This window comes from Engraulis encrasicolus, chromosome 7 (genome assembly GCF_034702125.1).
Source record: "Engraulis encrasicolus isolate BLACKSEA-1 chromosome 7, IST_EnEncr_1.0, whole genome shotgun sequence".
NCBI lineage: Eukaryota > Metazoa > Chordata > Actinopteri > Clupeiformes > Engraulidae > Engraulis > Engraulis encrasicolus.
In genome coordinates this window covers 57,192,145-57,215,931 of record NC_085863.1, presented here as the reverse complement: position 1 = coordinate 57,215,931, position 23,787 = coordinate 57,192,145, and the positions used below count along the sequence as shown (strand labels likewise).

The 23,787-nt window shown below is 43.0% G+C and overlaps 1 protein-coding gene across 1 annotated transcript; it reads left to right on the top strand.

Moving 5' to 3' along the window:
* Positions 1-11,385: 11,385 nt before the first annotated feature.
* ca4a (carbonic anhydrase IV a) lies at positions 11,386-23,357 on the top strand. Its single transcript, XM_063204116.1, has 8 exons — positions 11,386-11,549; positions 15,130-15,174; positions 15,646-15,810; positions 16,600-16,745; positions 18,133-18,225; positions 18,403-18,469; positions 19,186-19,352; positions 20,335-23,357. Exons 1-8 carry the CDS (start codon positions 11,489-11,491, stop codon positions 20,512-20,514), a joined length of 924 nt encoding a protein of 307 aa, XP_063060186.1. The 5' UTR covers positions 11,386-11,488; the 3' UTR covers positions 20,515-23,357.
* Positions 23,358-23,787: the final 430 nt, after the last annotated feature.

Here is a 23,787-nt window from a genome sequence, read left to right as displayed (position 1 = left end):
GAGTCCTGTCATATAAGCATTGACACCATGTATATGGTAAAACATCATCTGAAACAGGCAAAAAAGGTAGCCTCCACCTCGTCTTACCAGGTTGACTGTGAGAAACAAGAGCCATTTAGTATTTTTTTTAGTTCAGCCACCCATTCAAATGCAAAATCATTAGCAGCGTTTCCCAAACATGCACCATTCTGTGGCTCAGCACCACAAAATTAAAACAGAGCACCACAAATGTAGTTCACCTCTTCACAGGTCTATGTCAAATAAGGCATACAAAAATGCACAAAACCCATACTATCCAATGGTTTTCACGGGTGATGGGGGCATAGCACCACACAATGCTGCATGGTCTGTGGGAAACACTGGTATGGTAAATAGGGTACTAAAAGACATCAATCCATGTCAGAGAGAATTCCTCAAATATACAACTTTATTGTAGCAAACCAACCACTTTTTTTAAAGAAAAATATGGCACAACTTTGTAAACAAAGACATTATTGTTTAAAAAAAATAAATAAACAAAAAACATTGAGGCTGAAATGAAAACATAAGCATATACGTTTTCAGCTTTTTTTAGTGCAACAAAAGTTTTAGTGCAAAACAAAAATCTGTGTGATTGTTATCCCAGATAAAAATGGAAATGTTTGCGTTTGAACGACAGGCAGTTTTTTCCTTTTTTTGGTGCTAGAACCAGCACAAGTTTGAATACAACAGGGAGTTTTTTCTTTCTTTGGTGCTAGAACCAGCACAAGTTGCAACACATCAATATTAATAATATTGGTTAAAAATGAATAATAAAATAAAAAATATTCTTCTCCAAAATAAGAACAATGCTCGTACACGGCATCAGAAACGAAAGGCCGAGCATATATATACACATGTATATGAGTGAGCGAGCATGAGAGAAGCCTTCCTTCTAAGTGTGTGTATGAATGTGTATGAGAAAGAAGCTGTCATTTAAAGTAAGTAAGTGTGTGTGTGTAAGTGTGTGTAAGTGTGTGTGTGTGTGTGTGTGTGTGGGGGGGGGTTGTGAAAAGGTGTATGAATGTGTACATGGGTATGTATGTTGGGGGGGTGGTAAGTGGGTTCGAAGCTCTCATTTTCAGTGCGTGTATGAATATGTGTGAGTGTGGGGGTGGCTTTGTGAGTGAGTAGCTCTACTTTTCAGTGTGTGTATGAATAGGTGTATGTGTGATGGGGGGGGGGGGGGGCGGGATGAGAATCACTAATCAATCTTACTGTGAGCACCATTCATGGTCAGAGAGGTCTTGAATGAGGGTGAGAACTCTGGGGTTCACATACAATCGTGTTGTGCTGGTCTTCTCCACCTTTGTGCCCCTCTCCGGGTTGATAGAAAAGAAACACCTGGAACAGTGAAAAACAAGACAAAGCAAAAGGATACAATGTTAAAGGGACACTCCACCCATTTAGCATTAGCCATTCCATTGCTAGACACCCAGTCATACTTTTGAATGGTCTTGCAAAAATCTCTCAATTCCCCCTGAGATAGGAGAAATCCGCATTCATATCTTAACACTTCCTATGTCAATGATGTAAAAATGGTCATTTTGCATAATCGACATAGGAAGTGTAAGAGAGGTGGATTTCTGTTGAGACTACAAGCCTTTTTCCCACCTTTTCAACCCCGCCCATAGGGGGTTGGACCTAATGCTCTAACAGACCTATCACAGATCAGTGTCCCAGTGCTTTTGAAATCACTGGCATTGAGGCTCCAGTAAGCAGTGTTGCCAGATTGGGCTGTTTCCCACCCAATTGGGCTGCTTGGGATGGCCGTCTGCGGGTAAAAATGACATTTTACAGGAAAACTCGCCCAATCTTTCCCATCGACATCAATAGAATTGGGCGGGATTTAGTGCTTCCAGGCGGGTTTTGAGCATTTTTCAGCCTCATCTGGCAACACTGCCAGTAAGTCACTGGCATAGCTGGAAAGGAGAAGCTGGAGCACACTGTAGCTTAGTTTTCAAGACTTTATTTTGTGCACACACCCGACCAACATTTCGGTGTTGCTACACCTTTTTCAGAGTCAAATGATAGCAAGAGAGAGACACACATTTCAAGACTTGACATTCACAGGTTATGCCACTTGGTTTGGCTAAATTGGTCTCATCTCATTGCAGGTAATTGACCCCACCCCCCAACACCAGGACAAGATTGCAGACAATTAGACAGAGAGGCTTCGTAGAAAGGCATTTTGGATTCATACTCTAAATTCAGTGGAGCCTCAGGGCATAAATGAGGAACACAATATGTCTTGCTCTCTGTAACAAATTGTTCCAGCATCGCGGCTGTGGTCTTGTAATAATTGTAGCTGTGGTTTTCTTGACAATGTTCTTTGTGTATTGTTTTTTTCACTTTTTTATTTTGTTTTGGGAAGTTGGCAAGCTGTCTAATTGTCTACAATCTTGTCCTGGTGTTGGGGGGTGGGGTCAATTACCTGCAATGAGATCAGACCAATTTAGTCAAACCAAGTAGGATCACCTGTGAATGTCAAGTCTTGAAATGTGTGTCTCTCTCTTGCTATCATTTGACTCTGAAGAAGGTGTAGCAACACAGAAACTTTGGTCGCGTCCAGTGATGTCTGTCCCACTGTGATGCACCTGCAAGCAGGGTTGCCAGATGAGGATGATTTCCAGCCCAAAAAATGGTCAAAACCAGCCTAGAAGCTCAAAATCCTGCCCGATACTATTGATTTCTATGGCTAAAATTGGGCGGGTTTTTCTGCTAAATGCCATTTTTGCCCGCACACGACCATCCTAAGCAGCCCAATTGGGCGGGAAACAGCCCAATCTGGCAACACTGCCTGCAAGCTGAGGGAGGGATGATGCATAGAGTCCCAAATAACTGGGTGTGGCCTGTGGAACTTGAGCATTGCAGTGCATTATGGGGATTGTTGTCACAAATCCACAAGCACTAAAAAGTCATTTTCTGCCTTTTCTTGGCCAAGAAGGCACCAAATTAGAAATGTATGTTACTATTCTACTATAAATATGACCCACTTTCAGTAACATATTCATGTCTCCACCGCTGGAATGCCCCTTTAAGATATGCAAATGAGGGCATGAATCATCAATTATGCACTAATTTGCATACACATGAAATCAGCTTTGCATGGTAAAACCAGACTCAAAATGATTTTTCTGTGGATAAAATGTGTATATTTCAGGGTTGAGTTACTGATAACCTTTTCAGGACTCTGGTCAAGAGACAGTTTTAACATGTACCGTAGATGGATGAATTAGGTGTTTCATGCTAAACAGTTGTAGCCTACATGTAGGCCTACATACAGTGAACGAATTCAAAAGAGCTACGTATACAAACATCATACAATAGTATCAATTAATCGTTTATCAATTAATTGTGATGACACGAATCAATAATTTGCATCCCTCACCACACCATTTAAAAAGTTTTGGGGGGACCTTATCTTACTACACAACAAAATTAAACCATTCATAGTTCATAAGGATGAATACCAAGAAGATAATGAGGCTGAAGAGAGTGTCAAAACAGAATATGGAGATGGTGAAGGCTATGTGGTCATCAAGACTATACATTACATTACATTACTTGCAGGTACTCAAAAACTACACAGCTTCTGCCCATTGTCAATGGACACAGTGGAAGTTAGGCCATTTTCAGCATTCAGAGAAGGCAGAGTTGAAAGAGTGAGCTCAGTAAAGGAATGTGTTACATTTCCAAGCATCAAAGGGTATGTTGTAGCTGTATATGATGGCAACTGGTGGCTAGCATGTGCTGAGGAATGTATGCCGAGCACTGGAGAGGTGAAACTGAACTTCCTGCATCCTCATGGGCCATCTCCATCCTTCACTTTTCCCTTCAGACCAGATAGACTTGTCATGGATCATCAGGATGTGCTTCTGGTAGTGGAACCTGTAACTGCAACGGGACGTACTTATACATTACCTACAAAAGACACAGCTGTTGCTTCAAATGCACTGGTAGAGTACAAAATGAGAGTGTAGCCATTGATTATGTCTTTAAAGTACGGTAAAGGGAAGATGGCACAGGTACACAGAGAAGGAATGTTCAAACATTCACATATCATCATTTGGTGTGTATAAATGGACATCTGCCTTAGTTTCTGAAACCTGGGACCATGGACACTGACCATTTTTGTTTTGTTTTTGTTTTGTCATGTGATGCTACTATGGTATTACCATATTATTAGTAAGTGGTCTGTATGACGCCATATTTGTGAGTCAAATTCTCTCTGAAATGAATAACAAACCGAACACCAGCATTTTAGGTGCTGCTCATGACATTGCCGGCTACGTTTGGACAAGGAACTGGCCATATTAAAATATAGGTTTTTTAGATATTCAATTTTTAATTTTTCAATTTATCATAATTCATATTCTGAGAGTAGTTGTATTCCAAGGTGATTGTGTAATATGTAGAGCCAGAAAAGAGCTTTCAAACAACACCACAGGCATCTTTTTGTGACTAACACTGACTGATATATTCAAGGCTGAATGTATAGTGTCCTACCCTCACATGTGAACCTTTCCTAGTCTGTTTCTCCCTTAATATTAGTGTCAGATTCAAACCAATGCAGTTCTGGGGTGCTACCTTGCTACTGAAAAGGCACACCAAGTATGATCGGAATCCGGGTCGGTCGGGTCCCAAAGTGTCTGATTTCACGTGAAATGACCCATTTGCTGTCAAGCATGTAAGCACAGACTCAGTCATATGACATGTTAGAACGTTTTTTTTTTTCAGAGGGCTCCTAGGCTAGAATCACTAAATATACCCCAAAGAAACACCATGCAAAGTCTGGTGCTTTTATCACTTCTGTAACGGTAAAACCCTTAACAGACTCCACTATAATCTGTCCATGTCAAAACATCTTCAGAGGGTTTTCACTAATTCAACCATGAAATATACAAAATTTTCCCACAGAAAAATAATTTGGTCTACTGGTTTTACCATGCAAAGCTGATTTCGTGTGTATGCAAATTAGTGCATAATTAATGATGCATGCCCTTATTTGCATATCTAAACATCAAAATACTAGAAACATCCAATACATTTTTTTTCTTCTCTTCCCGTCAGTAATCAACTGAGAAAGTTTCAAGGTGATATCTACGATTTAATTTTTCAAGCATATTCACCAGGAGTAGTTCTTACCTTAACAATATATTTATGCTAATTATGCAAATTGCCCAAAGTGCAACTTTGGGCAACCAGGCTAAATCCCCTTCATTTGACCTATAGATGACATTTCTGCAATAAAACTTTAGGGTACTGAACATTTCTGGGTTCATGAAATCACGACTAGACTAATTTTTGGTAACAGGTAGAAGACAGGTGTCACAGGATGTTCACTCTTTAGAAAGTCAAACTGACTCTTAGTGAGCCAGTTGTTTTCCAATGCATTATTTAGTACGGTGTCACGCTCATTCATATATGTGTCCACAGGATTCTGTCCCAGCTGTTCATAGAAGTTAGGATCAGTTAACTGTCTCATAGCTTCAGCCACATAATCCTTTGTATTTTGTAAAACGATTCCGCCACCTTTGTCAGCAGATTTCAGAATGATGTCAGTATTTTCCTTTAGCTCATTTAAGGCTTTTCTTTCAGGTACAGTAATGTTGTATTTGGTCGTTTTATTTGCAACAGAAATGGTTTTGTCAATGTCTTTTTCAACTAGTTTGGCAAAGGTGGCCAAAGTGGCATTGGGGGCGCCAGGAGGCATGAAAGTGGACTTTTTCTTAAACTTATCAAAGACATATGGGCCAACACTACCGGTGGATTCTCCCATTGCTTTGGCATGGAAAAAGTGTTTTAAGTGTAACTGTCTGAAAAACTTGTATGAATCCACCTTCAATTTGAATGCATTTACTTTATTTGTAGGGACGAAATACAGTCCGCGGCTCAGTGCCTTTACCTGCGGGGTTGTCAAAGGGTAGTCCGAGATGTTTATAACCGTGTTCAGGTCCGGTTCAGGCTCCTCGTGAACCGATTTGGATCCCGACTTCTGCCTTTTGCCCCTCCTCGTCCTTTTCTGTGTGTGTGGTCCTAAAAAAGACCCATCGGTGGAAGAAGATGCACTGCTACTGCCTTGGTCGCTTGTCTCCGCCTCGCTGGTCAGGAGCAGGTGTCGCTCTTTCTGTCTCTGTTCTCCTCTGCGATGTCCACCGCGCTGGCCTCTCGTCTGCGGTTTCTGTTGTCTGCGCTTATCCCATTTGTACACCGATCCTCTTCTGTAGTCCTCGGCATCTCTTTCATATTTCTCTATTTTGAACGCTTTCAGTTCATCTTCAAATTTAGCCAATCCCTTATGGCTTCCTCCAATTTGGCGACCTGTGTTGTGTCTGGAGTGTTGATTTCGGTTTTTAATTCTTGTATCTCCGTCATCACTTTTTCTGCGTCTTTCTTAGTTTGTTCTATGATCTGCAAAGTCAAGTCTAATGAGCATTTGTTAAGGATTCTTTCCCACTTATTCATAAACTCGGTGTCACCCTTGCCGAGTGCTGGCTTTTTATATAGGCCTATGCGTAACCCCCTCGGTATTTGCTTTTTACGCCAATATTCGGAAAGCGCAATGCCATGCCATTTTAGGCGAATGTTCTTCTCCTCTAAATAAATCAGTTGGCTTTTCTGATCATCATGATAGAAATGTGCATTGTCTCTCTGATGTTCTCCAAACAACGATTGTTGTGAGATTATAGGCCTACTTTGCGCTTCAGCGTCATCGAAGGAGAAGCACACAGTTTGGTTCAGGTGCTCATTAGTCATCTTGTTGGCGTGCGACAGGTAACAAAACTCACTGCCAACTCAAGTTTCCAATGTAGTACTCAAAGTAACGTCCCTGTGCACAACCACTTGTCCAGGTGCTGGTGATGTGCAGTAAGAGTAATCCAAGTAAATGAAAGATGAATCACCGCACACTGGTATGCTGGTAGTTTATTTGGTGAACAACGCGTTTCGCTACTGCTTCATCAGGTTCACTCTGACATTACGCATGTCACCCAAAGGTGATAAGGGTGATTACCTGGTCACATGACCTCACCCACATTCAACCACTCCACCCATTTAAGTGCTAGACAACACCCAATCCTGGTTTAGGTATGTATATTATCACATCCTACCATTAAAATTACTATACAATTCTCATGCATTTTACCAGATAAATATGCTCGCATCCCTGATATGTGTATCTATAATCATATCCATATAGAGTTCATACAATGCATATCACTCCTCAGATGCAGGTTCGGGCCATTAGTAAATAAAAACACATGATATCAAAGTGCAAAAGTGCTAATCCCAATGTGCAAAAAATCACAGTATAATCAAAATCCTTTCTCCAAAAGATATTAATGTCCATATTGTAGTAGGTCTCTCATCCAGCAATTAGATGAGGGTGTTGGTGTAAGAATGATTGGAGATTTTTCATAGACAAGAGGTGAGAGTGAAAATGTAGAAAGCTTAACTGTCGGAGAACAATTAGTTTGCTCGGCTGCAAGCAAAAAAGTATCGTAATGTGATGGATGCACTCACATTCTCATGGATTGATGTTGGCCAACCACAGGGAGAAATCTATGCCACCAGCGCTGCATCTTTAGCTGACGGAAAAACTAACAGGAAATCATTGTCATTACTTACTGATGACACAACAGTGTTAGGGATGAGAGGAGAGAAGGAGACAGCCTACAGAAATGTGGTCCTAAAACTAGATCATACTAAGGAAAATGGGTGCCGCTAGGGGGGGAAAGGTGTTATAGATTCTAAGGGCCCAAGCACTGACAGGCGCCCTTAAGGGGGCCCAAAATTTGAATCTTTGACGGTGCATACACACCGACAGCGCGGACGTCCACTTAATGTCCACTGAACGTGTCCGGTATCAGTCTGAAACGGTTAGAAAACATGTAAAGAGATCATGCCTTGCACACAGGAGCGCGGTGTAAGGGCGGAGCATTTACGACCTGACCGGACATGTCCGCGTTGCTCCTTGAAAATAGAACTCGAATCTATTTTCCTGCACGGATGTCCGTGTTGAATGAGCGGGATCCATTGGCTGCTGCCCGCGGATAGAACGTGGATGCTGACTGTGCAGTGTGCAAGGCAGCCCGCAAACCTCTCGGACTCGCACTGCTCCCGCAGACGTTAAGTGAACGCGAATATCTTGGTGTGCATGTACCGTCATGGGGCCCAAAATTTCTGGCAGCGCTTGTGCTAAAGAATTCACCCTGCATTGCAAAACACCTCAGGAAACTGGTCGGCCAGCGCCTCAGCTGTGGTCAAAAAGGTCAAAGCAATGATACACTTCCTGAGGGTGCTCAAGAAGGAACAACTGAATAGGCAGACTAAATGGGGTGTGGTGTGGGCCCTAAAAGAGCCTATAATTTAAGTTGGCCTTTATCAACCTATGGTGGGCAAAAATGCAAGATAACAGTGAAAAGGCTAACAAAAGGCATCGTGAGGAGTATTATCAGAGATTCTTTAAGTATAGAGATATGCCAACATAATAGGTTCCTATGGGCAGCTAACATGACCAGGTTCCGGTCTGCCTAAAGGGGCGTGTCATAATACTCCTAGCATTGAATAGAACAGTCTTTAGGTCTGCCTAGGTCTGCGTAACGGGGGATCCCCTCCCCCCTCCCCCTTGCAATAATAGAACCTGGAAACAATGGGCCAATGGAACCTCTCTCTCTCTACTCTCTCCGGTATTATGTACCTGGCTCCCAGCCTGGGCAGGTGCCAATGTCAAGCCCTGTTAACGACACCATTCCAGCTTGGGTACTGTTGCCATGAGAATACAGGTGGGTCATATAAGGGTGGGACCATCAGCAGTAAGTTCAGTGAAGCATTTAGAACGTCTCTGGTATAACCAAAGATTCTCTATTCTAATTGCATTTAGAACGTCTCTGGTATAACCCCCACTGTGTGAAAGGGCATCTAAAGAGCTTTTACATTATTGGTCATCTCTGACCATAGGCAGCCAAGGGCAGCTACTTACTCTGCACTGCTATGTATTCCTTCATTCCTTCATTCCTACAGTGTATATCATTTCATTTTCAAGTGGTAAACACACAACCCACACACACATAGGCTGACCAAATGCAATTTCATGAAATACATTTCACATGTAATATCATCTACTTTCACTCCACTATTAGTATCTTTCCCTAACTCTAAGGTGCAAATACATAATGTCACGTGCTGTTAGATACTGTGTTCAACTCCACCTAACTTATGAAACGGGACAGTAACATAAATGGTAAGCTAATTGCTTACTATCCTTCCCAGTCCATCCACCTGAGGCTGCCACCATTTAAGTTATGGGCCAACAATTAATTCCCGAATGTACAGTACAGTACCCTATGGTACATCATATACTGTGCTGTTGCAGCCGCCTACACTCAAGTGTTGATTGAGTAGAAGCCATGCAACATGTGGCCTCTTATAGTATTATAGTTGTACAGTTTCACCAGGCATAGGGTATATATAAATCTCAAGCCCCTCCAAAAGACTGAGTGATGGCTCCCTGGGTCGCAGTGTTTTACCTCAGGCCTTTGATGTGGATGCCTGCCTACGCTGTGACGGTAGAGACTCAAGCGGCCTTTGATCCCTCCGCAGAGGTAAGTAAATCAACTCAGTGCCTGGCGGTATCATATTGGGTTCATAGCCTGTGTGCGGAGAGTTAAGCTTAAAGGGCGCTCCAATGGACAACACAAAAGACATGCTGCTTTCATCATCAGTTGTTCAATAAGTGCCTGAATCTCACATTCGGTTATGTGATGCAAGTAGGCTGATGCATAAAGTAATGAGCTTTAATAAAGATAGCTAAAACGAGACGTGTGTGTGTGTGTGTGTGTGTGTGTGTGTGTGTGTGTGTGTGTGTGTGTGTGTGTGTGTGTGTGTGTGTGTGTGTGTGTGTGTGTGTGTGTGTGGTGTGTCTGTGTGTGTGTGTGTGTGTGTGTGTGTGTGTGTGTGTGTGTGTGTGTGTGTGTGTGTTCAACTTGGACAGAACCGTGTGAGAGAGAGAGATGGTTAATGTTCTCTGGTCGCTGCTGAGGAAAGGCTGACTGTTAGTCAAGGGAAAATGATTTTTAAGTCAAGGAAAGGTGATTTTAAGTGTGGATGTAATGTTCAAAAATATCCAGTAGATGTCACCCACGTGCTGGCGTGAAACCTACCTCGTTTTGAGCAGTAGCAGAGCGCGCACTGTCTTGCCTCCCCCGAATGAAAGTAAGTTTGCGTGATTGCGAGCTATTGCTTGAATGAATATCCATTGTAATGCACAGTGTGCGGCCATTTACAAGACAGCAGTCTGTCAGTATTTGCACGTATCCACTTGCATCATGTTAAGTAATAGGAAGTCCCAGGAGAGGGAAGTTTCAGTCATCGTCTTACTATCGTTATGAGGCACTAGGCCTACAATGAACAGCTATTTTAGATTAGGACATCCTCAAGGGTTAACGGGAATTAATGGTCAAAGTCAGTTGTTATTGTTCTTACAGCTACGTTGACTACATGGTGGTCCAGTGACAAATCATGGTTTATGTTCTGTTTATTCTCACCTGACTGCCATGGTGATAAACAATCACCTAAGTTATAAGTGTACGTTAATACACCACACAGTAAATATAGACTACTCAAATTGTCCACAGAATGAGAGTGATCTGTGCGATAGCCCTATAGTGTATTTGGGTAAAAAGCTCTTGGTCATGCATGGCTGGTGGGATGGAGATACCTAGCCTACATCATTAGAAATTCACGATGCGTTTGGAGGACACTCTCTAGACAGAAACATCTGACTCAGTAGTTTGCACATCATATCAACAGGGAAAGAATTTCTATGCACTGTACCCCACCTTGCGTGCGCTCTCTCTCTCTCTCTCTCTCTCTCTCTCTCTCTCTCTCTCTCTCTCTCTCTCTCTCTCTCTCTCTCGCTCTCTCTCTCTGATGCGCGCGCGTGTAGAGAGAGAGCGAGAGAGAGAGAGAGAGAGAGAGAGAGAGAGAGAGAGAGAGAGAGAGAGAGAGAGAGAGAGAGAGAGAGAGAGAGAGCGCTATAATGTGCGTGCAACTAAGTTAGACTGAAGGATCGAAAATTGAAAAATTGGACAGAAACATCTTTCCAAGTATGAACCAATAAAGAACTCGATCCGTTATTCCTTTCATTTGCACTGTGGGATTTCTGGTACGGTTCCAAGATAAACATTTCTTTATTCTCCAAAACACAGAAATTTCGCAGAAGTAATTAGTTAAAATTTACTGGCTGAACTGGTTTAAAAATGTTTGCGCTCGATGGCATTTGACAGGCGTCTATGGCTCCATGAGTTGGTGATGAGTATATTTGAGGTGCGTCGAGGGGGGAGGGACCACACTCTCTTTCCTGCCGCGCCTTTGGGTGATAGATAAGTATTAGACCCCCCTGAAATAGTGATCACATTCAATACCGAACCCACATTGTCGCCGCATCAGGTGAAGAGGGCTATCCAAGATGCAAATCCTAATTTCCACTTTTTTCCTGGTATTTTGTCTCCACTTGGGCTATGGTGCAGGTAAGTTTATTGCATCTATTTTGAATGAACAAGTCACACGTGTGTGTGTTTGTCTCCAGTCTTGTGTTTTTTGTGTGCAAAATATATGAAGAACCCCCGCATTCCGAAGAAGATTCGTTTCATGTGTTTTTTTCTTTTGTTTTTGATTGAAAGTGTGCGCAGTTTGAGCATGGTTACCATAAATTCAGTAAACTAATTGCGCATTTCTTGTTCATTATTTCGTTTGCAAGTTGGAAACCGGCTGGTAATTGTATTGTCTAAATTTAGCCTACTGCAGAAATTGAAATGAAATGTGCAAATCCAATCAGTTGAATAGGCCTACTCAAAATAAGTAGTGTTTTGTTTTTGCTATGTGCAACTAATAGCCTACCTGCAGGGAAGAGTCGCGTCTTTGCCTCACCAAGATTACAAAAGAATAAGACGTAGATGCAGGATAGCCTACACGGTCTGATAAGCTGACTGATGTGAGAAAAGAGGATTAAACAACTACACATAATTACTGTATGCCTAAGCGTGGCAAGCCCGCTTAATTAAACTCTGTAGTAGTAGTCCTATCACACAAAATTTTAAAACATTATTATTAATCAGTCGAAATCTACCTTTACTCATTGAGTTAAGCCATTTCGATTAGTACGTTTGAAATGCAACAAAACATCTGGCGCAGATACTACCCATATCACCTGGCTGGTCAGAAAGATCATATACAGTATTTATCCCAGTCCAAGACATCAAAATATATCGATCCTCCGCTTCACGAATTCCCCAAGGGCGCTGACACGGCACCATAAAATGCGCCATGCTGACATAAAATGTCGTTCCCGTGTGTATTTTAGAATAACGACGGCAGTTTTCCCTGCGGAGAATTCTACTATTTATGGAACACTATATCAACCTGCCATAGCGCCTCTCGAATAATGTAAATGACTTGCTTTCGCGGTCATTCATTCTCCCCGCTGTGCACCTGCACTCCCTCTCACGGCGGATGCCAGCGCGAGCCAATGAGACAGATTCGCGTGTTGGCAGCAGGCTGCAGTGGAGCGCGGGAGCTCTATCTATCGCCGCTCCAGGGAGCAGCGTGATATCAGCCGGCGTTGTTTGGCGACGTGTAGTTCTAACCTACGCTGGCAACACACTCAAGTCATCCATTCGTAGTTGTATTTAATCAGCCAGTATCGGTCTCTGTGATATGCAGGCTGATATAATCAGCACCGTGGCAAAGATGACGTGCGAAATGACAGAAGTTTGGGGTGGTTTTGTTTCCTCTCATCTTCACTCTACTGGTGTGACATAACGATAGACTCTCGGTGGCTTTGTTATTTACACATCCCAAATGCATTGAATGATCATTACATGGAGACTCCATGCGTCGCCTCTGCAGTTTCCTCTCACGAAAAATATGTCATTTTTGCACGCGTGATACACATTCCCATAGCATCACAGCAGCGCAGTAAACGGTGGTGGTGTGCGTGACGAATTGTCTATGGGCTAGAACTCTACAGCCTACCCATACCCTGTGGGTGTGTTATTACGCACGGGCGCGTAAATCATATCGCCTACCTTGTTTTGCCTATCGAACCTCCGGGTTAGCATATTGTTTGTAATGTACATATGTTCGTTTCATGTCGGGCAGGATTGAGAAAGAGCCTTGATCTATTCAGGCAGCACGGAGAGAGTGCTTTACAGCACATTGTGTTAGTTTGAACCAGAACGAAGTGTTTATTTTCTTTTACTTTGGCGTTTGCTTTTCTATGTCGTTTTCCTATTCGGCCGCTCAAACGCGCTCTCTGGGGATTTGGCTGTGCGCTATGAGACCCATTGTTCAGTGTTAACTTCGTTCACTGAGCGGCCAGAGATCAAAGTGAAAGTCTGAGAAGATAGCGCAAATGAATTACTGGATAATATCGTGGAGCTCATTTGACAACTTTCCAACTGGCCCATGCCTACTGCATTGAAATACTATTATTTTTCTAACAATACGCTCAAAGCGCAGAAATGGTGCCAAGCGTCAGAGGTATCCAAAAATGTTGAGCCAGTTTCACTTGAACCTGCTGCTTACGAGTAACACCCAATTGTGCTATTCTTAACAGATTAATATCAGATGTTCAGGGTCGTTGGGGACACACAGCAGGTTGATGATGGGACAATTTGTGAAGGCATTTTATGAAGTTTTAAGATTCGTTTTGAGAGCATGCATCATGCCATGGACATCTTTCTGGGAGTGTCGTATGCACTCACATTACATTAATGTGTCAGACACGACAAGGATGTGCCTGCATTGGGGTCACTGACAATGTCCATTGAATGCAGGCGATAGCCTCTTGTTTCTGACTTTTCTATAGTATGCAGTGATAATAAAATAGAAGGTAATTCACCAAGAGCAATACACCCCGTTGGGATGTTGTAAGAAATGCCATCTTGGCTATACAGAAGACAACTAATCAAAGTGAAACATTGACAATACTCCTTTTTTGTTATACGCTTCCCATCCTGGACAATAAAGTTAGATGTATGGTGGTGGGGGAAGGGAGGGGAGCGGGCATCCCCCTCTTTCTTAAAGGGCATGTCAGGTTTTTCCATCAATATTTCATCTTGGAGATAGCAAGAGCTTTGCAGCAAATGAAGGCAACATGGATCTCCATTGTGAAATATTAATACTCTGAGACAAACAAAGTGAGAAGCGACCCCTACGGTGGAGGGGCTTGAGGCTGTGTACATTCAGATAGCGCGGAGATAGAGGCACGGCCCACACTGTGTGTGTGTGTGTGTGTGTGTGTGTGTGTGTGTGTGTGTGTGTGTGTGTGTGTGTGTGTGTGTGTGTGTGTGTGTGTGTGTGTGTGTGTGTGTGTGTGTGTTATAACATATGCAAAACAATGGGACAGATTCCTGCATGTTTGTGTGCTTTCTATGGCCAGCAGCTGACTGTTGGAGCGAAGCTGGAACAATTCCGTGTTTATGAAAAAGGAAACAAAGCAACTATTGCTGATATGCCTCGCTAAATATTATTGCTTAAATACGATTAAAATCTCAAAAAATAACAAAAAACTAAAGATTAAACTTCCAGAGGATATAAGTCTACAGTCCTTCCTGTGACCATCTTGTTTCCAAATTCAATTGTTTTTTGTTGTTTTTCTTGGATAAAATATTGATAATAGTGTTTATTGACTTTAGGTCATTGTAGTCATTAGATGTCACATTTTGATAACTGGGAGAACTGTTTAGGGAAGTACTACGGGGCTTTTGACATGGCCAAACTACATGCTACGTTTTTGGTTTTATATGTAAATAAACATGCTTGGCTTATTGGCCAACTTGTAGTTCAACTCTGAGTCACATGATTAATAATCTAGCAAGAATGGATGGCTGAATATCATTAAGTACACACCCATAGGTGCTAACATGAGGGTCTAATTTAAACAAAATTACTGTAAACTGCTCTCAAAGAGTAATCCCATCAGGTGAGGACGATGATTGAAAACTGAACTTCCTTTGACTTCAACAGCTTTGATTGATTGTCAGTCATAGATTGATTTTCCCACCCTTGTGTTAATATGCAGTACTTGTATTTCTTTCCCATGCCTAGACTGGTGCTACCAAACCCAGGTGACATGTGAGACACATTGCAAAGGTAAGCTCTCTTTTAACGCTTCCTCTCCCTAACTCTCTTTACTCTGACCCTAATCTCTACCCTAAATGCCTAACATTAACCCTAAAAAATAAAAACGCCATCTGTGGGCGTTCTTTGACCTTGGTGACCAGTTTATTGTAACGAATGCGGCTGACAGCTGCCCTGTAATGTCCATTCAACATTTCTTTGTCTCGCCAGTCGGCTTTCCTGACTGTAAGAGTTCTTTCCAATATGCTGACTCCTGTCCTCAGCCTGTGCTTGTGGCCTTGCGTTTCACTGATGCCCCGCCTCCTTGGAGATAACAATAACGTTTCCCCACTGTCAGCCTAGCCACAACACCTTTTGGGGGTCTTCATTCACCATCCCGATTGCTAATGAGAAAATACAATTAGAATTGCAGCGAAGGGAGGACGGGAGTTTGGATATTAGAGAGAACCCTAAGTTATGTCTTTGTCCCGTCCACTTGTGCAGGACCAGAGAATTGGTCAGAGGCAAGTACTGACTGTGGAGGCAATCAACAGTCTCCCATCAACATCGTCACCAGGAAGACGCTTCCAGATGAACGCCTCACCCCCTTCAAGTTCACAGGCTACGAGCATGGCTTCAGAGCCCAGCTGACAAACAATGGCCATTCGGGTGAGAAGAAAAGAAAAATGTTTTTGTCTTTGCTCTCCTCCTGGTGCACAAGGGAAGGGTGGATGTCTCCTGCCTCTCTATCTCCTAAAAGCACTCGTTATTGAACCCGTTGCAAAACACTGCCACTACACCCTCCCTGCTTGCATCCTTAGGTAATGGAAAGATGACCTTGAACTTAGTACTGTTGTGAAAGGGTGATTTTGGGGACAATTGGAAACATGACCAGGACAGTGGTGCAGAAAGATAGATGACGCAGGAGTATCATATCCTGTTGGCCAGCTTAACCCCAAACCCAACACCAAAGACAAACACTCAGAAAGATGTTCATGAAAAACAGTATCGAGACAATATCCTTGTACAAACCAGTACATGGGAGAGGTTAGATGAAAATGACCCTCCACTGTATTGTTAAACAGGATTTTGTAATGTCTTGGGATAATGTGTTTATATTGCCCAGTAATTGTTCTATTTGGATTCCAACAACTTTGCCTGTTGCTCTGTAAGTTTTTGTGTGTGTGTGTGTGTGTGTGTGTGTGTGTGTGTGTGTGTGTGTGTGTGTGTGTGTGTGTGTGTGTGTGTGTGTGTGTGTGTGTGTGTGTGTGTGTGTGTCTGTGTGTCTGTGTCTGTGTGTGTCTGTGTGTCTATGTCTATTGAATCACTACCTACTGCATCTGTTGAATGCATATTGAGATACACCTGCATCATCAGCAACATCTGCTACTGCAACTGAAGCTGCATCAGTTGGAACATCTGCTACAACTATGTATGTCTGTTTATTCATACTTGCAGTTAAGGTGAATGTTAAACCCGATGCCAGTGTGAGTGGAGGAAACTTGGACGGGGGGTACAAGGCGGTTCAGTTCCATCTGCACTGGGGTACAGATGGGGGACCCGGCTCAGAACACACCATCGATGGAGAGCAGTACCCAATGGAGGTGGGTGCTAGCTAAGGGTCAAGGGGCAATTAGCCTTTTTCATCAGGTGATGTCACGCACCTTCGATTCGATGCACTTGAAGCAGGAATAGTAACCTCCGGTGTCATAGATGTGAACGTACACCCCACTTCTGTATGGAAACCAATAGTTGCTTTTTCCTGCTTTGCTTCATAAATGGAACTTGTCTGGTGTCACGGTGAAAAACGCTAATTTTATGAAAATAATTTGGTTTTCACCAACAGAGGTAATTAAGTAGGCCATCTTGTTGTATTATATTGTTGGTGTTTACTGACTTAGGTTTAGGCATGATTCCACTGTGGTTATGGTTAGGGAAAGGTTTGGTAAGTCCATTATGGGTAGAGCATAGTTAGAGGTCATTATTTAGGTTTAGAGGTATTATCTGGATATCGTTGGTGTTAAAACTGAATAAGGTTTAGGCATGATTCCAATGAGGTTGGATTTTAGGGAAAGGTTTTGGTGGAACCAATGGGAGCCAAAACATGTCTTTAAAAGTCAAGTGGGACCATTGGGCTGTGGGACCATTGGGACGTGGTTTGCCTGATGAAGGTCTAGTACCGAAACGTTGTTTATTAAAGAAAGAACAGCGAAATGGTCAGTGTGCGGGAGTTTCTTTAAGTTGTTTGACCATTGGGACGTGGGAACATAGAGACATCATGAGTACGTATTATGCAAAACATAAAAACTGGTGTACAAACTAACCCATCCATCTAACACCAACATAACTTCAATCTGTAGGGATGGAATGCAGGAAACTTCAACATTTTAAAAACATATTTGATAATTCTCGGATTTATTTAGGTAGCTATGTTCTTTAACGACATTGCCCATGAAAGTCTTCAAATAGGGTCCTAAGATGTTCAGGAAATAAATAAAACATTATGATGATGCACGTAAGCATGAATCATGCACTTGATCATTTCAACATTGTAGTACTTTCTTAAGATTGGTCTTTCAGACTTGAGTACCAATATGTGGGCAGTCATGGGTGAGCGGTTAGGGCGTCAGACTTGCATTCCAGAGGTTGCCGGTTCGACTCCCGACCCGCCAGGTTGGTGGGGGGAGTAATCAACCAGTGCTCTCCCCCATCCTCCTCCATGACTGAGGTACCCTGAGCATGGTACCGTCCCACCGCACTGCCACTGAGGGCTGCCCCCTTGCACGGGTGAGGCATAAATGCAATTTCGTTGTGTGCAGTGTGCAGTGTTCACTTGTGTGCTGTGGAGTGCTGTGTCACAATGACAATGGGAGTTGGAGTTTCCCAATGGGCAGCACCGCTGACTGCATAGGATATGTGAGTTTTTCGAGATTTAACATCAAGAAAGTTTAAGAGAGTAAAAATCTTTATGTTTTTTTTTTCCATCCATAGTTGCACATTGTGCACATGAAGGACAAGTACACATCTCTGGGAGATGCGCTCAAGGACCCCAATGGAGTCGCAGTTCTTGGATTCTTTTATGAGGTCAGTCACCAATTTACCAATTAAGCTAATAGGTTCAGCTAATTAATGATTAAGGTTAGTTTAATAGTGCCTGTGTTCAGCAAATCCTGTGAAACTCCTTTGACCCAGTATGCTGAGACAACATTCTAGCAAGCAGTGTCATGCTTATAAGCTTGTATTGTTTTTTTGTAATTCCAGCAAGCCACAGCAACCAATAGAAATTATCAGCCCATCGTTGAAGCTTTGAAGAGCCTCACAAACAAAGGTAAAAATAAAACACCATGTGAGTTTTTGGCCTTGTAGCTGAGGGACTAGTTGTCAGAAAAAAAATATTTGTTGTTCATCCCAAGCAAGAGGGACAATGACATTTTGTTTGTCCTGCAGAAAAGCCTGCACACTAGGCATTTTGCAACAACATGTTTATTCAGGTACATAACATTTTGGTCTTAGGGTCTAAGGGAGAAACATTGTGTATTGTAGCCTCTTTGTGCAGATGGGCCCTCCGACGGGCCCGTTCACTCATTGCTGAAAAGACTCAACTACATTATAACAACATTGTTATGACATTACAGAGGCCCTCAAGTAACAGATTAAGACTTGGTCGTTACAATTTTGCTGACACTAAGATTATAACATAGCTCTGTGCAAAGGGGTTAATAAACAAGTTGCCGAGAAACGGCTTGCGTGGGCCTCGGCCCTGGCTCAGAAGGCTAAGGAGTTGTAATGGGGCGTCAGAGACCCGGGATCGAATCCAGCCTGAGATCATTTCCCGACCCTTCCCCTTCCCCTTCTCCTTCTCCCACCCATTTCCTGTCCCACTCTTCACTCTACTATCCTACTGAATGCAAAAAGCCCCAAAATATTGACTATTGTGCAGGATTTTCTATAGTTACCTGATTCATTTACTCGTTCACTCATTTCCAGTACACTTGCCACGTCAAGTTGTGCGAAAAACTCACAAGTTGTCCGTTTGTCCTGCAGACTCCACAAATGACCTGCTGCATCCCATCTCCCTCCACCAGCTCATCCTGAATGAGGCCAACATGACTAACTACTACCGCTACAAGGGCTCTCTCACCACACCGGGCTGCACGGAGTCAGTGGTCTGGACCGTGTTCGAGACCCCTATCCCCCTTAGCGAGGCACAGGTAAGACAGTTAAAAATGGGTGGAACTCTAGTTCCTCCTGCCCTTTCCCGTTGTTTGTGGCCTTGGAACGCAAGGCTCGACATCATCACTGCACAAGGTTTTGTTCAACGTCTCGCAAAAGCACAATTCAGAGGTCATTACGTCATTTGAGATCTGGATGTTTTATGGGGAATCCTAAAAGTTGAATGAGTTAATTATCACCAAGCGGTCATTATGTTTTTACCCATCTCGAAGCTACAAAAAAGTATAATGTTTTAGCCAAAAACCGTATACATAACTCCTTTACAACACAGTAGGGTGGGCTTACACAAACTAAACTAGCGAGGCCAATTCTGCATCCTCCATCCATCCTCCAGTAGCTCTCCTCTTCCTGGTAATGGCCTCCACCTCCTCAGCTATGCCTCTGCTCCATTGGCTATGTCCGTGTTTGCTTGGCTCTCTCCTCCTCGCCTCCTTGGCTGTGTCCCTGCTTTGACCCTGTTTCCCCCTGGCCGAGCTCAGTCCGTTCCACAGTCTGGACAGAAATTATAGGGGGACAGGTGTTTCTCCGAATGGTCTCTGCTCACACCGGAACGGCCAGTTTATTTGTCAGTGCTCCCTCAGTTCCTGCCTTTATAACTACTAGCCGTTAAACAAGGTTTTATGAAAAGGCATTACATTACAGGTTGAGCGGTTTATGGATTTCTTTTTATGTGCTTCTCCTTTTAGTGCTTGGATTAAACCATTAAGTCATTTTTTCTCTCTCATTGTTTTATCTGCTTTCCACATCATGTTATGTTAGTATATTGTACATTTCTCATATTTTTTATGAAGTTGTAGATCATATTTGTTATGTTGTTTTGCTGGCCTGTTGTCTACTTTGTTTATTTTTGTTCCTAATACACGTGATAGACACGTGCTGTTCGTCAGCTGTACACACACTCCTCATGGCTCTCTCTCTCTCTCCCTATGCCCAACCCCCCTTCTGTCTCTCTCCTGACAGCTCGCTGCATTCTCCAGCCTGCAGTTTGGCGACGGTAAGAGAATGGTGGGCACATTCCGTCCCGTGCAGCCCCTGAACGGGAGGATGGTGTACCGGTCGGGCTGTGCGGCGGTCATCTCCAGTGTCAGCGTCCTCCTGGCCTCCATGCTGGTCGCCCTGCACCTGTCGCACCCCAACTAAAAATCAGGGGGGTGTGAGGTGCGGTGCAGTCGGTTGGTTGGTCGACTGTTGGACTGTACCATACATACGTCCATTATCCAAGCATGAACACAATGAGTTCTTACTGAGTATTTCCTGACCAAGTAAATGCCAATGAAAAAAGAATCCACACACAGTCAAATGAAACAGGACAAGAGAAGCAATCACATATACTGTAAAACGCTACCCCCACACTCCACACTTCTCCCCACATCTACCCACTTGGAAATCAGCGCAGCTTTGTTAGAGACGTGTCTATGAAGCCTGTAGACGTGTGCAGATTACCATCATCAGGCTGTAGATGAATTCAAATGGTTGTTACGTAACCCATGTCAAACCCCCATCACCTCTACCTGCCCCCCTTGCCCAACACTTCTCAGGTGGGCATGTACTGTAGCAGCAATAGCCGTGGCACATGTCTGACTGGTGGCCACTGCATGGCTTGAATGGGAAGCACGTGAAAAGCTCATGGCTATCTATAGGAGCGCTCTTTATAACACTCGATTGTGCCGCTTGTCAGGCGCTCCAAGAAGGGGGGGGGGAGTGATGAGAATGCACAACCTCGCTTATACACTGCCAAGTATGCACGGACACACAACCCAGTAGCAGGCACAAATCAAACCCACACACAGCCACACACACACACAGAGACATACTGTATGTATATAGACTGACATATAGAAAGACATTACAACAAACATGCACACCAAAACAGAATAGAGCGCACAATCACACACACATACACATACACACGCACACACACACACACACACACACACACACACACACACACACACACACACACACACACACACACACACACACACACACACACACACACACACACACACACACACACACACACTAAACGTAGCAGTCATATAGCCATTTGCTGACCCCAAACAAGCACGTCAGGACAGTTGACCTCTCCACAGTAATTCTGGAACACACAAAGGGCACAGGGCTGACATATGAGGAACATTCTGGCGTGGACGTTCTGAGTGTCAGAGCTGCCTCCTGTGTCACTCTGGCCTCAGGAGGTGACAACGCAATCCGAGTTGAAAGGGTGGTGGGGATGTAAACACATCTAAACCCCACACACCACACTCTGCTGAAAATAGACGTGGGGATTCACACAAATGACAGGCATTAACGCTTTAATGTTACGAAAGCATTCCTGAACGGGCAAGGTTCCTACTGAACATGCTGATCGAGAGGTGGGGGGTGGAGGAGCCATCAGCACGGAGGGGGTGGTGAAACGACAGAGCTTCGTAGCTAGATGAGGAAACTAGTACGAGAAGGCCAGTCAATGATAAGTGCTTTTTATTGGTTTAAAATTGAAAAATTGACTCCATGAATCATCAAAACATTCGAATAAGACGTTTAGTTAACCTTTCAAGTAAGAAGCAAAATTGACGGACTGAAGAACGACATATCAGTAGTTACGTATATTACCAAGATGTCCTCAACATGCGTAAGCTAGTCGTTACTAGCTTAAATTGTTAGTTTTAGTTCATGTGAAAAAATATTGTGAATTCATCCCCCGACTACCATACGCAGTAGCACAACATGTATCATTAATAGATCAAACAATATACGCAACATGGAAATTTTATTGGAAGTTTTAGTCACCTACCGACACCCATCAGACAAGATTGGCTAAAAATCTACGCCCTTTTTAATTGTAATTGATGTAACAATGGCACTGGCCGTCAAGCACTTGTTGCCACCCCACTGCTCAGTTGAGTGAACCACGATTGATGCCCATAAACATACGTACCGTATGTAGCTAAGCTGAGTCATACAAACCACCATGGTATCAGTAAGACACTGTAATGCATAAAGAGTCTTGCATGTTTTGCTTGGTGTTCTGTCACATTATGGGGGGATCTGTAACGATTCACAACTGACAATTACCGTGTTTACCATGTACATGAAAATACCACCAACAGTTTCCTTTTTTTTGCTCATCTGGTCCAATACAGATACACTACATTTCCATATTATAGAGAACGCATGATTTGTGTTTATGTACTGTAAAACATTGCAAGCTAGTTAAATGTAAAAAGGTAAGTTGCCCTGCTGGCTTAAGTTTGTCAGTTAACTCAGCTCAAGGCTTAACTCAACTCTAGACTTTCTCAAGTTGAGTTAATTGACAAACTTGAGGCAGCAGAGCAACTTACTTTTTTAGGTTTAACTAGCTGCAATGCTTTACAGTGTGGCTTGCATTAACAGGGTCTTGGATGCACTGAATTCTATTTACTGTGAGTCTATACCGATCGAAGCTAATAACCTTGTCAGTATAGAGGGCTTCAGCTGTATTCAGATGTTGACATGGTATACTGTATGTAGATATTATTCTTCTGCCGGAAAAGGACGAGATCGGTGTGCGGACCAAACAAGGATTAAGTACTGTATGTACGTATGTTATCCATTGTTAACGCACCTCGTTATTATATTATATTTTTTATATTGTCTCATTTGCACACCTTTTACTTACATATTTATGTATATGTCTGTATTAAGATATGAAGGACACTGGTTTTTTTTTTTGTTATTTGTATTGTTGTGTGTACTCTTTGAATGAAGTTGAACGTATTGTTTTTTGTTTGTCATGGAAATTGGAGTCAGAAAAAAAATCATGTTAAATGTTTACCAGCAGAAAATGATTTATTTAAGAAAAAAATGTTATCCGAAAGTAAGACTTGCCATGTGACAGACTGTACAGTGTGTAAAATCTCTGTTCAATTTGACTTATTTGTTCATGACATAGGGGAATGCGTTCCAATACAATAATAAACTACTGAATTGCCTTTTTAATGACACCTTTGTTGTGTAGTGTTCTCTGGTTTCATTTGCTAATGTTGGTGAATATTCTGGTGAAGCCTGTGAGGATCCCGGTCCTCACATGACTCCTCCTACACGTCTCTTTCTGCTCTCCCCATGTCTCTCTCTCTCTCTCTCTCTCTCACACACACACACACACACACACACACACACACGCACACGCACACACGCACGCACGCACGCACGCACGCACGCACGCACGCACGCACACACACACACACACACACACACACACACACACACACACACACACAGAGATATATTTAAAGATGGTCGGTGTCTGAAGTTCACCTGAAGTTCAATCTGATATTGAATATTCAACTCCTTGTCTGTCTCTTCATTTCTGTTACTCTCTCTCTCTTTCTGTCTTTCACTCACTCACTCACTCACTCACACACACACACACAC